The sequence below is a fragment of the Scyliorhinus canicula genome, chromosome 17, assembly GCF_902713615.1.
Source record: "Scyliorhinus canicula chromosome 17, sScyCan1.1, whole genome shotgun sequence".
NCBI classification, from domain to species: Eukaryota; Metazoa; Chordata; class Chondrichthyes; order Carcharhiniformes; family Scyliorhinidae; genus Scyliorhinus; species Scyliorhinus canicula.
The window spans coordinates 101,494,149-101,509,445 of NC_052162.1; the positions used below are offsets into that span (position 1 = coordinate 101,494,149).

At 48.3% G+C, this 15,297-nt stretch overlaps 1 protein-coding gene across 1 annotated transcript in view; it reads left to right on the forward strand.

The window, feature by feature from the left end:
- Positions 1–15,297, forward strand: part of dnaaf6 (dynein axonemal assembly factor 6) — a 94,351-nt gene that overhangs the window by 55,502 nt on the left and 23,552 nt on the right. Inside the window, exons 4-5 of the mRNA XM_038774585.1 lie at positions 4,831–4,936; positions 14,536–14,632. Coding sequence (XP_038630513.1) covers positions 4,831–4,936; positions 14,536–14,632 — 203 coding nt within the window. The remainder of the gene's footprint in view (positions 1–4,830; positions 4,937–14,535; positions 14,633–15,297) is intronic.

Here is a 15,297-nt window from a genome sequence, read left to right on the forward strand (position 1 = left end):
ATTGTACTGTTGACATTTAGGAAGAGTGATGTAATCTACTTGTAAGTCCTGGAATGGACCTGCAGGAGCAGGAGCTCTTAATTGAGGCATTGATGTTATAGGACCCAAGTTATTCTTTTGACAGGTTACACATCGGTTTGCTACCAATTGTGCATGTTTTTTGAATCCTTTACCACACCAACTTCTGTGGAATCGATCCATCATTTGTTGAGGTGATATGTGTCCCCATGAATGAATTTGTTGAGCTAAGAAGGGCATTAGTGATTGCGGTGCGGCTGGTTTACAAGTTTGAACTTCTCTCCAAATTTCATCATCATACAGTTGAATACCTGATTCTAACCATTTCCATTTTTCTTCCTTTGTACAATCACTCTGCATTTCACGTAAATCATGTAATAAGGTGGTTACTCCCAATTTGTAAATGTGACTGGATTCCTGATGCCAATGAGAGGCACAAAGGGAGGCAGCTTCCCTTGCTGCGTGGTCTGCAAGAGCATTTCCTCTTGCTTCCATAGTGTCCTCATGAGTATGGGCTTTACATTTTAGAACTGATACTTCTTTGGGCAAGGTCATAGCTTCTAGAAGATCATGTACTTCCTTTCCATTTCGGATAGGTGTACCTGCTGTTGTGAGAAATCCTCTTTTTCTCCACAGTTGGCCAAAATCATGTGCTACTCCAAAACCATATCTGGAGTCAGTATAGATGTTAGCAGTTTTATCTCTTGCCACATGACATGCTTCTGTAAGTGCCTTTAATTCGGCCTGCTGAGCTGATGTAGCTGGGGGCAAACTTCCTTTCGTAATCCTTCTCACCACCCAATCCGCTGTTAAGTTAAAAGGAAAGAAAAGTTGGATTCACGCATCGCACGTGAAGCGCGCGTACAAGTAAAATGTTTGCCGCAATTTTAATGGTGATCAGTTAAGACCAGTTGGGTACTATTCCCTTAAACTTGACAATGTGGCACTAGCATTTGGCAGTTGCTTACGAGCCATGGAAGCTACATGTCGAGCTGTAATGATTACATCTGGACTTGTTCTAGACCAAAAGTTAATCATTAAATGTCCACATTCAGTCCATTCTCTACTATCCATGAACAGAGTGTCACAAGTTACATCAGCTAGATGGACTAGATGGACAGCAGTTTTGGAAGCTCCCAACCTATATTTTCACAAAGCCAGTCCTGTAAACCCATCGTCCTTGCTCCCGCTTCCCGAGGAACAGGGGGAGGGAGAGAGAGAAGGGCATGACTGTGTGAAAATAATAGAGGAAATGGAAGAAGTACGCTTAGTAGAAGAAGAGCCACTACAGAACCCAGATTTAATCCTATTCACAGATGGTTCCTCTTTTATTGACAAGGGTATCACCACTACAGAACCCAGATTTAATCCTATTCACAGATGGTTCCTCTTTTATTGACAAGGGTATCAGGAAAGCTGGGTGGGCAGTCACAAGCCCATACGAAGTATTAGCTGAAGGAAGTTTGCCCCCAGCTACATCAAGGGAGAGAGAGAAGGGCATGACTGTGTGAAAATAATAGAGGAAATGGAAGAAGTACGCTTAGTAGAAGAAGAGCCACTACAGAACCCAGATTTAATCCTATTCACAGATGGTTCCTCTTTTATTGACAAGGGTATCAGGAAAGCTGGGTGGGCAGTCACAAGCCCATACGAAGTATTAGCTGAAGGAAGTTTGCCCCCAGCTACATCAGCTCAGCAGGCCGAATTAAAGGCACTTACAGAAGCATGTCATGTGGCAAGAGATAAAACTGCTAACATCTATACTGACTCCAGATATGGTTTTGGAGTAGCACATGATTTTGGCCAACTGTGGAGAAAAAGAGGATTTCTCACAAAGTTTTCCGAACCTCTCCGAAGGTCGAATCAGAACTCCTCCCCTCCTGGCTGGCTCGCCAATTGTGAAGTATCTTATGATCTGATTCCAGTTTTGTTTAATTTACGGTTGCCGGTTGTTGTTGAGACATTGCTGAAACTCAGTAGAAATTCAAGTTAAAAACTTGTCAGGTGCAAATAAGAATTGTTTTATTCAAAGTTCATTGGTTACAACTTGAAAATGATTTAAAAGGTAGTTTGTAGACAATTTGATTTTCTTCAAAGAATCACAGGAATTATCTTCTGAGACAATAGCCTGAACACAACTTTAAAAGTCAGAGGCTGAAGTCAAAGTATGAAAATGAAATAGGAATACAGAACTCTTTTCTAATTCTCTCTCTCTCTCTCTCTTTCGGTCTTGTTCTCTTTGTCTCTCTGACTTGTCTGTCTTCTTGCCTTTCTGACTTGTCTGTCTTCTTGCCTCTAATCTTCTGCCTCTAGTCTCTTCACGCCTCACGCCTCACTTCTAGTCTCTTCACGCCTCACTACACTTCACTTCAAATGGTGGTCAAATCATCCATGGATATACTCTTTGATATCTGTATTAAGCGATCCGATCACACCCCAATATAATCCTAATTGGTTTAAGCTATATTCAAAACACATTTGATTTGATAAAAAGCCGTCCATCATGACAATGTAACGCCACTTCTAATTGTTGCTTATTGGTATGTTTCTCATGGGATATTGTGCTTTATCAAAACCAGCAAAAACTGGTCTAATGCTGACCTACCTATTGCCACCATGGAGACCTCATGTTATCTCATATTGCTAGGCTAGGCATATTTCAGAACATACAACTCAAACTGTCTTTTATAAGATTGTTTCACTGAGAATGTTGGAATCAAATATATACATATATATATTATATTTGAGTCGATGTTTTAACTGTCCATTTATTAAAAACAAGGCAATATAGTTCAAGATTTTTTTTAGCTTGTATAATTTATGGGATATGATTCAACCTAATCTCGAGCGGCGTGAGAACCGAACAATGCTTCATCCTTATCCCTCGTTGCTATGGATTCCGCCCTTGCCCTTGGAAAATGTGATGTTTTTATCAAACTTCTGTGTTTTGCAAACTCATGACTGAGTTTGGAAATTGTATGGTTCTTTCATTTTAAAACTGGGAATTGATATTTCTGTCTTAAACAGTCTTCTTACCTATATTAAGTGTATTTAAAATACCTGACTTCTACACCCTATATTGACTTGGACTCACTTAGTGCTAGGGGCTTGGATGGAGCAGAGTTTGTAAGGAGTGCTTCTTGAAACAATTTTTTGATAGACCAACTATGGAAGGGGCCGCACTGGACCTGGTATTCGGGAATGAGTCTGGGCAGGTAGTCGAAGTTTCAGTAGGGGGCTCATTTCCAGAACTGTGGCCGTAATTCAGTAAGTTTTAAGGTATTGTTGGATAAAGATAAAAGTAGTCCTCGGGTGAAGGTGCTAAATTTGAGTAAATATGATTGTAACTATAATTGGCAAGAACTGATGAATCTAGATTGGGAGTGGATGTTTGAGGGTAAATCAACATCTGGCATGTGGGAGGATTTTAGCTGTTAGTTGATAGGAATTGAGGACCAGTATGTTCCTTGCGGAAGAAGGCTAAGTATGGCAAGTTTCGGAAACCTTAGGTAATGAGGGACATTGTGAGCCTAGTCCAAACAAAAAAGGAAGCATTAGTAAGGGCTAGAAGGTTGGGAAAAGACAAAGCCTGTGAGGAATATAAGGAAAGTATAAAAGAACTTAAGCAAGGAGTCAGGAGAAATAAAAGCAGTCACGAAAAGTCATTGGCAAACAGAATTAAGGAAAATTCCAAGGCTTTTTACATGTATATAAAGAGCAAGAGGGTAGCCAGGGAGAGGGTTTTCCCACTCAAGAACAGGGGAGAGAATCTATCCGTGGAACCAGACGAAATGGGTGAGGTACTGAATAAGTACTTTGAATCAATATTCACCAAAGAGAAGGACTTGGTGGATGATGAGTCTGGGAAAAGGTGTGTAGCTAGACTGAGTCATATTGAGAGTGCCCTCACACAGAGGGCAGTAGTGGAAGGGTTATTTTCTGAATGGAGGGCTGTGACTAGTGGTGTTCCACAGGGATCAGTGCTGGGACCTCTGCTGTCCGTGGTGTAGATAAACGATTTGGAGGAATATGTAACAGGTCTGATTTGTACGTTTGCGGACGACAAAAAGGTTGGTGGAATATTACCACTACCTCGCTCAACTTGCAGCTCAGTCAGTTAAGTTACTGAAGGAGAGTTGGGATCTATGAGCATACTAAACTCTCAGGCCAAAATTAGAAACAAGCATTTCTGGTCTCCTTGTCAAATGAAGCATCGCAAACCTGGGTTTACTCATGTGGAATGTTTGCAGAAATACAGCATAGAGTCTGACAGGATTGGAACAATATTGATAGGAGCACTCTGCTGTCCTTGGCCTTGCAGGACATGTGCTCCATTCTCCAACAATAATACCCTGTCAACAAACATCTACATTTACATAGTCCATGTAAGCTGTACACCCATCAGAGCACCTGGGTTGCATAGATCTGGGTTGCAGACTAGGGGGTGGTCCCTAGTCTGTTCTCAATCAATATTTGATCCAAATCAAAGCAGCTGAAAGAGATCCTAAATGAGGGAGGGGCAACCACTGACTAAGTCACCTTACTAGAAAATGCAAGTATAGATATCAAGTGAGGACAGAATGTGCTGCCTGTGTTACATTGCTAGCATTCAAGACTGATGGAAGAATAACCATCATTTGGGTTGGAAATGATAGGCTGCTGACCAGGCTCAAAGTCAACAACTTCAGTGGAGTATGTTTAAAAGATGCAGAAGATGACATGCATTGGATTGTAAGACTACCAATTCCAGCTTTAAAATGGAGGAAAGAAAAAGATGTAATAACTAATTGTCTTCACACTCTTCTGAATCAGATTCTAATCCTGAGAACCCTCCAGACACCAAGCAAATTTGGGCAGAGGAAGATGTGCCAGAGGGGTCAGAGTTTGATGATGTCTGGGATCCAAGGCAACAGCCTGAGTAAGTAATTAAGGTGTTAAGCTGTGGATATCTATGTACTAAAGACAATATAATTTGTTTCATATCTCACACAATACCCTGTCAATATCAACACCCGCAGTCAAAACATTCCTATCACATTCATTTGTCTCCAATAACTAATGTTCTTGAAATGGATCACCATTTCCACATCTGTATCCCAAAATCTTTGCTCTTGTCTCTTCTTAAAATAGTCCCACAGATTCCCAACATGCTTTCCTATATTCCCTGCTCTCCTCCTATAGATATGTTGGGCGCGATTCTCCCAAAACGGGAGAAATCGTAAAGCTGCCGTAAAACCCAGGCGGGTTTTACGGCAGCGCGCCCCTTCCCGACGGGGGACCGATTCTGGTCCCCGGTCGGGGCTAGCAGCCCGACGCCATAGGCTCCGGCAAGACGGGCTTAACGAAAATCGTTAAGCCCGCTTGCCGGAGTTAGCGCCGGCTGACGCGTCATATGACGTCAGCCGCGCATGCGCAGTTTGGAAGACTCCAACCCGCGCATGCGCGGGTGACGTCATCGCGTTTTTGCGCGAAACCCGCGCATGCGCGGGCCGGGTTGCCCCTCAGCCGCCCCGCGAATGGATACTGCGGGGCGGCGGAAGGACAAGTAGTGCGCGGGCATCGGGCCCGCTGCCCGCGATCGGTGCCCACCGATCGCGGGCCCATGGCACCCTTGGCACGGCCGTGGTATGGCCGTGCCAATCGGTGCCATGGTTATTAATAGCGAGTTTGTGACGCCGGTTTTACGAACGGCAAGACCAGGTGTGTTTGCCGTTCGTAAAAACGGCGGAAAGGGCTGGGACTTCGGCCCATCTAACAGCTGAGAATCGCTACCGGCCGTAAAAAAACGGCGGCAGCGATTCGGGTCGGGACTTCGGCGGAGGGGGGGGGGGGGGGGGGGGGGAATAGCGGGAGGGCGGCAAAAATGTCGGGAAGGCCCTCCCGCTATTCTCCCACCCGTCGTGGGGGGCGGAGAATTTCGCCCGTTATGCCCTGCAGTGTGAGATGAAAAGCTTCGGTAATTTCTCTCTTTTCAGTAAGTCAAGCTTTTTACTACCAAACGACTATTCTTATAGATTTTATGTCATCCTTTCAGTTATTTTGCCTGTATGTAGAAATTTAGGAGAAGGAGTCGACCATTGAGCCAATTGATGCTTGAGGAAATTGCACCTCGCTGACATCGACAGGCCTGCTGCCATTTCATGCTCAAATGAGCATTGACTGGCAGCAGGCAGGACTTCAATCCTCACTTGGATGCAAGTTCCACCTTGGAGAGCTGTTGGCCAATGAGATTGGTAGACAGCTCTCCAGCCCATCCAGCAATAGCATTGTAGTGGCCAGAAGATGGGCTGCAATGCCATGCCTGAGACAAAGTCCCAGGAACCGCTGTGCTGATGAGTACCATAGAACCCAGGGAGGGGAAGGTAGCGGATGTCCTGGGGGTTGTGATTGAGATGATCTCACTGTTGGAAGGTAAGCCGGGGAGGAGAGGGAGAAATGGGGGGCTCCGGTCCGTGAAGCGAGGGTGCCTCACACTGAAGGGGCCTTCCAATTCGGAACTCCACCCACCGCCTCACAACCCGACGGGTGAGAATGAAAAACCTGCCGGTAATCTTTGGGTTATGTCCTCTAGTCCAAGATTCTCTAACCTTTGGAAGTCGCTGCTCTGTCAGCTTAACTTCATGGGCCAGATTCTCCATTCCTGAGACTAAGTGTTGACCCCGGGACAGGATTAGTGGAGTTCTACGGCAGCAAAACTGGCATCACACCTGGACCAATTCACCGACCATTAAGTGGCTAGCACCATTGCTGCATGGAACACAATCCAATCTAATGAGAAACGGTGCGGGATTCGCTGGGTTCAGGATTGACACTCAGGAGGCTGACAAGCTGCAGCTGCATATACTAACTTGAAAAATGAAAAAATGAAAATCGCTTATTGTCACGAGTAGGCTTCAATGAAGTTACTGTGAAAATCCCCTAGTCGCCACATTCAGGCGCCTGTCCGGGGAGGCTGGTACGGGAATTTCACTACTCACACACCATCTCAGCTAACAAGATGGCAGCAAGACGAACAATAATACCGAATTGGAGATCTTGCTGGACACCATAGAGAAGAAACGGATGACCCTGTACCCCGGGGTGGGAAGGAGGCTACCAGCTGTTAGCAGAGCCTTGGCGCAGGTGACAGATGTCATCAGTGCCCGTTGGCAGCGGTGCGCCGACCGGCCAGCAGTGCCAAAAGAAACTGCATGACTTCCTCAGAGCGGCCAGGATGAGTATGCTCCTAGCATTAGGGCGGCACAGTGGCGCAGTGCTTAGCACAGCTGCCTCGCAGCGCTGAGGACCCGGTTTCGATCCCGGCCCAAGGCCACTGTCTGTGTGAAGTTTGCACATTCCCCTGTATCTGCCTGGATCTCACTTTCATAAGCGAAAGATGTGCAGGGGAGGTGGATTGGCCACACTAAATTGCCCCTTTATTGGGGGAAAAAATGAATTGGGTACTCTAAATTCATTTTTTAAAAGTGTGGCCCGAGCATCAATTCACATCCCACACACCCGTAAACCCCCAACCCAGAAGGCGGCCAAGTCCCTGTCTTGTACACATGCCAGCACCCAGACCGGCCGCTGTGACCTGGGGCCCTGGCCACTGAAGCTGCCAGCTACCCACCCCTGGGGTGCATGCATCAGAGTGTCTAACAGTGTATGCTTTCTCCTTCCCCTGACCCACCCCAGGAGAAGGCCACACAAACCGCCAAGGCTTAAACTAATTCAGCAGGAGGATGGGAACCTAAATTGTAGTCCCAGTGTACAGGATGTTGAGAGTAGTGAGGTCAGGGATAGGGTTAAAAGTTCGAAAGAGGGCACCGGCAAGCAAGATGCTGGTTTGAAGTGTGTCTACTTCAACGCCAGGAGCATCCGGAATAAGGTGGGTGAGCTTGCAGCATGCGTTGGTACCTGGGATCTCGATGTTGTGGCGATTTCGGAGACATGGGTAGAGCAGGGACAGGAATGGTTGTTGCAGGTTCCAGGATTTAGATGTTTCTGTAAGAACAGAGAAAATGGTAAAAGGGGAGGGTGTGGCATTGTTAATCAAGGAAAGTATTACGGCGGCAGAAAGGACGTTTGAGGACTCGTCTACTGAGGTAGTATGGGCCGAGGTTAGGAACAGGAGAGGAGAGGTCACCCTGTTGGGAGTTGTCTATAGACCTCCGAATAGTTCCAGAGATGTAGAGGAAAGGATTGCAAAGATGATTCTTGACAGGAGCGAGAGTAACAGGGTAGTTGTTATGGGGGACTTTAACTTTCCAAATATTGACTGGAAATACTATAGTTCGAGTACTATAGATAGGTCAGTTTTTGTGCAGTGTGTGCAGGAGGGTTTTCTGACACAGTATGTAGGCAGGCCAACAAGGGGCGATGCCACATTGGATTTGGTACTGGGTAATGAACCCGGCCAGGTGTTAGATTTAGATATAGGTGAGCACTTTGGTGATAGTGATCACAATTCGGTTATATTTACTTTAGCGATGGGCAAGGATAGGTATAAACCGCAAGGCAAGAATTATAGCTCGGGGAAAGGCAATTATGATGCTTTTCGGCAAGATTTAGGATGTATAGGATGGGGAAGGAAACTGCAGGGGATGGGTACAATCGAAATGTGGAGCTTTTTCAAGGAACAGCTATTGTGTGTCCTTGATAAGTATGTACCTGTCAGGCAGGGAGGAAGTTGTCGAGCAAGGGAACTGTGGTTTACTAAGGAAGTTGAAGCACTTGTCAAGAGGAAGAAGAAGGCTTATGTTAGGATGAGACGTGATGGTTCAGTTGGGTCGCGTGAGAGTTACAAGTTAGCTAGGAAGGACCTAAAGGGAGAGTTAAGAAGAGCGAGGAGAGGACACGAAAAGTCTTTGGCAGGTAGGATCAAGGAAAACCCTAAGGCTTTCTATAGGTATATCAGGAACAAAAGAATGACTCGAGTAAGATTAGGGCCAATCAAGGATAGTAGTGGAAAGCTGTGTGTGTAATCAGAGGAGATAGGGGAAGCGTTAAATGGATATTTTTCGTCAGTGTTTACACTGGAGAAAGACAATGTTGTCGAGGAGAATACTCAGGTAACGTCGACCAGGCTAGATGGGATTGAGGTTCACAAGGAGGAGGTGTTAGCAATTTTGGAAAGTGTAAAAATAGATAAGTCCCCTGGGCCAGATGGGATTTATCCTAGAATTCTCTGGGAAACCAGGGAGGCGATTGCAGAGCCTTTGTCCTTGATCTTTATGTCGTCTTTGTCGACTGGAATAGTGCCGGAAGACTGGAGGATAGCAAATGTTGTCCCTGACGGCGTAAAATACACCAGGTATTGCTCTGCGGATGGCCTGCGGAGTCCTTGGGGGTGCATGGGGGGATCTGGCCCCCGGGGGGGGGGGGGGGGGGGCCACGGTGGCCTGGCCCTCGATCGGGTACCACCAACCGCAGGCGGGCCTGTGCCATGGGGGCAGTCTTTCCCTCCCTGCCGGCCGGTGTAACCCCTCTGCGCATGCGCTGGGATGACGCCAGCACACGCTGACGCTCCCACGCCTGTGCCAACTTGTGCCGGCCGGTGAAGGCCCATCGGCGCCGGCTGGCGCGGCACCAACCCCGCCGCCGCCGGCCTAGCCCCTGAAGGTGCGGAGGATTCCACACCTTCCAGGCAGCCTGACGCTGGAGTGGTTCACCCACTCCTCGCCGCCAGTACGGCCAGCCCCACCGGGTAGGGGAGAATTCCGCCCTAAGTCCGGGCAAGACACTAACACCAACCTCACAGCTGTCTCCAACACCCTCCACCATTTCAGAGACACTCACCTTGGGCACTTTAGTGAAGAGGCTCCTGCGCCACTATCTGGTGCCCACCACACACATGCTACGGTAGAACAGGAGGTAGGAACCCCCAAGGAGACGAACGGTCGCAGGCCGAGCCAATCCCAGGGATTAGCTGCCGTCCAGATATGTTTCGGGCTTCTGGTACGGACGGTCCAATCGATTGTGGAGATGCAGTCGCAGAGCCAGAGACTACAAGAGGAGTTGTCGGCAAACTTCCAGCACCTGCAGGTGCAATTGGAGGAGTACAACCGCATGCAGGAGCAGGAGGTGGTGCCGACCATGCATGCAACCCAGGCCAAAACCACACGGTTGGCGTCAGCCTTGGGGTCAAAGTTTTGGCCATGGGTCAACAGATGTTCAAGGTCTGGGGAAATCTGTGCAGACAGTAGTCAAGGCCCAGGACAGGGTTGCCGTGTACCAGGGCCACTTGGACATTGCAGCGGCGCTCCAGAACATGGCCAAGTCACAGCGTGCCATGGTTGAGAACGACGACGGCTTGCCCAGACACAGAGCAAGATGGTCCAGTCCCAGAGAGAGATGGCACAGCAACTGGGTGATGTACAGCAGTCCCAGACGGAGTTGGGCCATTCCCTGTGCGCCATGGTCATGAGCATGCAAACCCTGGTCGATGCAAGACTGATGAAGGCTGATTGTGGGGGAGCCTCAGGCGTTAACGCCACTCACACCCCTGCTCATGGAGTGATAGGGCCTGTGCCGATGACTCCCGCAGGGGAGCTGCCGCAATACCGCAGCGCCTTGGACTCCCCCTCCCAACCCCTGTCCCTGGAGCATCAGAAGGGTAGCAGGCAAATTGGGGCAGCATCCAGCCACCTAGGCCACCTGAGCAGCAGCCAGACCCATCCAGGCCCGGTCACCCCAGAAGGTGGCTGCCAAAGGGGACACAGGTCACAGGGTGGGAATCGAGCAGGCCGCCTCCACTCCTGACAAACAGCCTGGGGATCTACCTATGCGTAGCATAAGGGCCCTTAAGGCCAGAAAGGTAGATATCAATTAAGTTGGTACAAGTGCAAGGCACAGTAGAGCATTTTCACATTAAACACTGGGATGGACAACATTACAACTTGCCTCGGTGCTCTGTCAGAAGGACGTGAGGGATAGTCTGGTCTGGGCAGGCCGCAGAGGGGGGAGGAATTGGCAGACATTGTTGGTGGGCTTGGCCCAGGGACCGAAGTTTAACCAGCGTTCACCACTTCAGTGTCCCACCCTACCCCCCTCCCCCCACCGCCTCCACCTCCGCCACCCCAAGGATTCAGTGGGACTGTGTGATCTCGCATGCAGGAATCACCCAGGTGGATGGCTACCATGGGCAGGAGTTAGACATTGCCTGGAACGACAGAGGTTGAGGGGCAACCTGATAGAAGTCGACAAAATTATGAGGGGCATGGATAAAGCGATAGACAGAAGCTTTTTCCCAGGGTGTAAGAGTCAATTACTGGGGGACATAGGTTTAAGTTTCAAGTGGCAAAGTGTAGAGGCAAATTAGCTGCCGGAGGAGGTGGAAGCGGGTACGATAGTGACGTTTAAGGGTATCTTGACAAATACATGAATAGGATGGGTATAGAGGGCTACGGACCCCGGAAGTGTAGAAGGTTTTAGCTTAGACGGGCAGCATGATCAGCCCAGGCTTGGAGGTCCGAAGGGCCTGTTCCTGTGCTGTACTTTGCATTGTTCTTTAGTTCTTTGATGCGGAGCACCAGAGCTCATCCCAGAGTGGCTTGTCATCATCGTCTATCCCATGGGCCAGACCCGCTGTTACTGCCAACCCAGGACCCGCACCCCGTAGTGAGGCAGGCAGGAATCACAGAGGGGGTTGCAAAGGGAGGGGGTGGTGCAGGAAGGGGATAGGGCAGGGGATATGGGGGTGGAATGCGATGTCCATACCCCTGGACAGTCCTCCTAGTCAGCGACCCTGGAGACGATCAGAGCTTCCTTCCGGTGAACCCTGTAGGGGCTACTTTGGCCGTTGCCCTGGGGAGCTGCATGATGCCCTGCCAGCGGAAGGCAGGCAGTTAGGTGTGGGTGGTATGGCATGGAGTGGGGGAGTGGGGGGGACTCTCATACGGTGAGTGTCACTGCAAAACCACGGGCCAAGGTGTGTGCGCAGCAAGATGGCTGCCTTGCAGGGAACGGCAATAGCGGTCCGTACCTGGACACCCCAAACCTGTAGGGGGGTCACCCCGGCCCTCGGCCCGTCCCGTGGTCACCACCCATTTCTCTCCCCCCTGCCACGGCCAGCCTGGCCAGTGTCAGGACCAGCAGGCAACGGTCACGTCTCTGCATGTCCTCCCTCATTTCTCTCCCTCATCAGCCACGGCGTCTGTTTCCCGATTTTTAAAAGCACAGGGAACCTTGCCATTGGCAATTCCTCCTGGTAGATGATCGCTGAGGCCCCTGAAGTATAGGGGCCTCAGTTCAGTCCCGCTAATCATATGCAAACGTCGTTTACTATACGCGCAGAATGGAAAGCATTGATGCTGCTTTCAAGGCGCCGGAGAATTGCAATTTGGTGCGAACCCGGTGCCGCCATGATTTTGGTCAAGACTCAGTCTCCCCTCCGCAACCGCCTTTCCTGATTTTGGCATCAGCCAACAGAGAAACCCGCCCCATATCTTTGAAACTTTGATCAAACTATCCCTTAATTTTCTAAACTAGCTGTGAACTACAAATCAAAACTTCTCACTCTGGGAAAAGGTACATAAAGCTGTCCACGTCTAAAAATAGACCAGGAATATAAATACAAATCTTGTCAAGAGGCTGGCCTTGTAAATCAGAGAATCTGAAAGTCTAATTCGAAACTGTTTTCTTCAGAACTGAAAAGGCAGGATTAGATATGACAGGCTCAATATTATAAAATAAACACTCTATTTTCTTGAAATCTACATGTTTTAATTTCAGTATCTATCATCAAAGAAAACAGCTTCCTAACTACCAGTCCTATTCCATGACAAAATTCTCGTTTAGGATTCAAATTTATTAGCAATATTGCAACTGATCTTTCCTTGAGCCTCAATTCATGCAGCAGCATGCTCATTGGAGTTAGAACTCTGTTAAAAAAAACTCTGGAGAGTGTAGTCTTATTATCCTCACCTCTAGAATCAATGCAGATGTATTCTTTTAATTCACATGACAGCTTTGACAAGAGTCATCCAGACTCATAACGTTAGCTCCGTTCTCTCTCTCCACAGATGCAATTTTCTGTTTTTGTTTCAGATTCCAGCATCTGCAGTAATTCGCTTTTATCCTAGAATCTGAAGTAACCGTTTCAAGTTTCTTTCTTTCAAACACAGGACTGAACTCTGAATCATCCATTGATTTCTACTCGATAAATGTTCATGTACCCTTAGGGCGCGATTCTCCAAACGAATTTCTAAGTTGATTTGTGGCGGGTTTTTCAGAGGATTCCTGCCGGCTTTGCCGGAGAGTTCCCCACCGATATTCAATGACACTTAGTCACTTTTTTGGTCCCTGGTGAGTTTCTCACTTTGAATTTGTTTTTGCACTGGGGAGCTGAACTCAGAGATCAGATTGCCATTTTGAAAGGTCACCCCGATCTCTGAGTGAACTTCTGGGTCCCTCTCATCCCCCACCCAAGGGCAGTGTCACCCGCCACACTCATGGGCACTACCCCACTCCCCCAGAAGTGAGGACACCCCGCTATGGGGTCCCTGGGGGATGCTCTCTTCAGGCCGCCCTCCCCCAAGCCCCTTTACAGCACCCCACCCATCCCCCCCCCCCCCCCCCCCAACCTCCCGAGGTCCCTATTTACTTGCGCAGCATTCCCACACCCTTCAAACCCCCCTCCACCCTCCTTTCATGGGCAGGGCCCCCCCCTTGGGCCGTGACCTTTGGCATTGCCACCTGGACACCCTTGCACTGGCACCAGGGCAGGACTCCTGCCAGCTTGGCACTGCCACCTGGGCACCTTAGCATGCCAGGGTGACAGTCCCATGGTGCCCACATTCTGGGAGGGGCAGGAGTCCACCCTGTATTTCCCCTGACATTTGTATGGAGCAGTGCTCAACGACGCCCGGCCGCAGCCTCTCAGGGGAGGCCGGAGAATCGATGGAGGCCAATGGATGTTGGGCAGGTAGGTCTTCAGTAGATTTAAGACCTACTTCCGGGAGCGCCGTTTGGCCTCGTGCCTTTTGGGCGGAGTTCCAACTACGAAGACTTGCGGGACTTGGGTAAATCCCGCAAGGTGCGGTGGCTGCCGGGGGGCCCGCTGGAGGGCTCTCCCAGGGTTCTCCGGCCGTGTTGTGCTCTCGCTTGAGCACAAGGCTGCAAGAGAATCATGCCCTTAGCCCCAACAGGTAATTTAATCCTTAATCAGCGAGTCTACTTCTCTCTTCCAATCACGTGTCCTGCTTCCTTAGAATCTGCTACATCTAATTCCATTCCTGACTACTTTGCAGCCATTTCCCAGTAATAGCCACCACATTATAATCCCTGCGTTGAATTTCTGACTGTCATTCACTCAGTGTTTGAATACTATCTTGAATTTAGCCCTTGTGACAAAGTATTCCATGTGTCTGCTAATTCTTTGCGTGAGACTTTTTTTTTAAACCTTCCTCTTTATATGTTGATCTCATCTCTTGATTATCAAAATTGTCTTCATTTGGGCAGTTGTTTGAATGTATAATTTGAGGCTTCTTGCACTATAAGTCGGTGTTTATATGAGTTACCGGTTCCTGTTGTTTTTAGGTATGAGATTTTGTTCAAACAGCATGTTGGGACAGAGGATGTGTTTCTGGGGATGAGCAGAAAGGATGGATCCACAGCCTGTTGTGAAGACATGGTGGTGAGCAACTGTTGTTATTACTGCTGGGGCATTGATCTTCATTTCACTAACAGATTAGCCTACTTCACCAACAGCATTTTCGTTCGTCACCATTATAGCTTCAAGAATAGTGCGATGGAAACACCGTCCTTTTTATCAATGTGTTTGGAAAAGCAATGGTGGTTGAGAATCTTTGGTCTTGTGGAATGCGAGCTTAATATCATCTAAATGACTGTGTTATTGGTACTGCCCTGGACTTTGACCTTGAGTCATAAGTTCACAAGAAAGAGTAGAATTGGAAAATTCGGCCCATTGAGTTTGTTCCACCATTCGATCATGCTGATATAGTCCTCATCTGTTATCTACAATGCCATAGACCCAGGATAAAAGCAAATTACTGTGGATGCTGGAATCTGAAACCGAAAGAGAAAATGCTGGAAAATCTCAGCAGGTCTGGCAGCATCTGTAGGGAGAGAAAAGAGCTAAAGTTTCAAGTCTAGATGACCCTTTGTCATTTTTTTCCCTTTCCTGACACATGTACTCGAAGGCCATTTATAGCACTCATTATATCTGCATTTTATATATATGCACATTTTATCTGCCCAAGATCAATATGGTTATGGTGGCAGAGTGGTTAGTACTACTGTCTCACAGGACCAAGGACCTGGATTTGGTTCTGGCCTTGG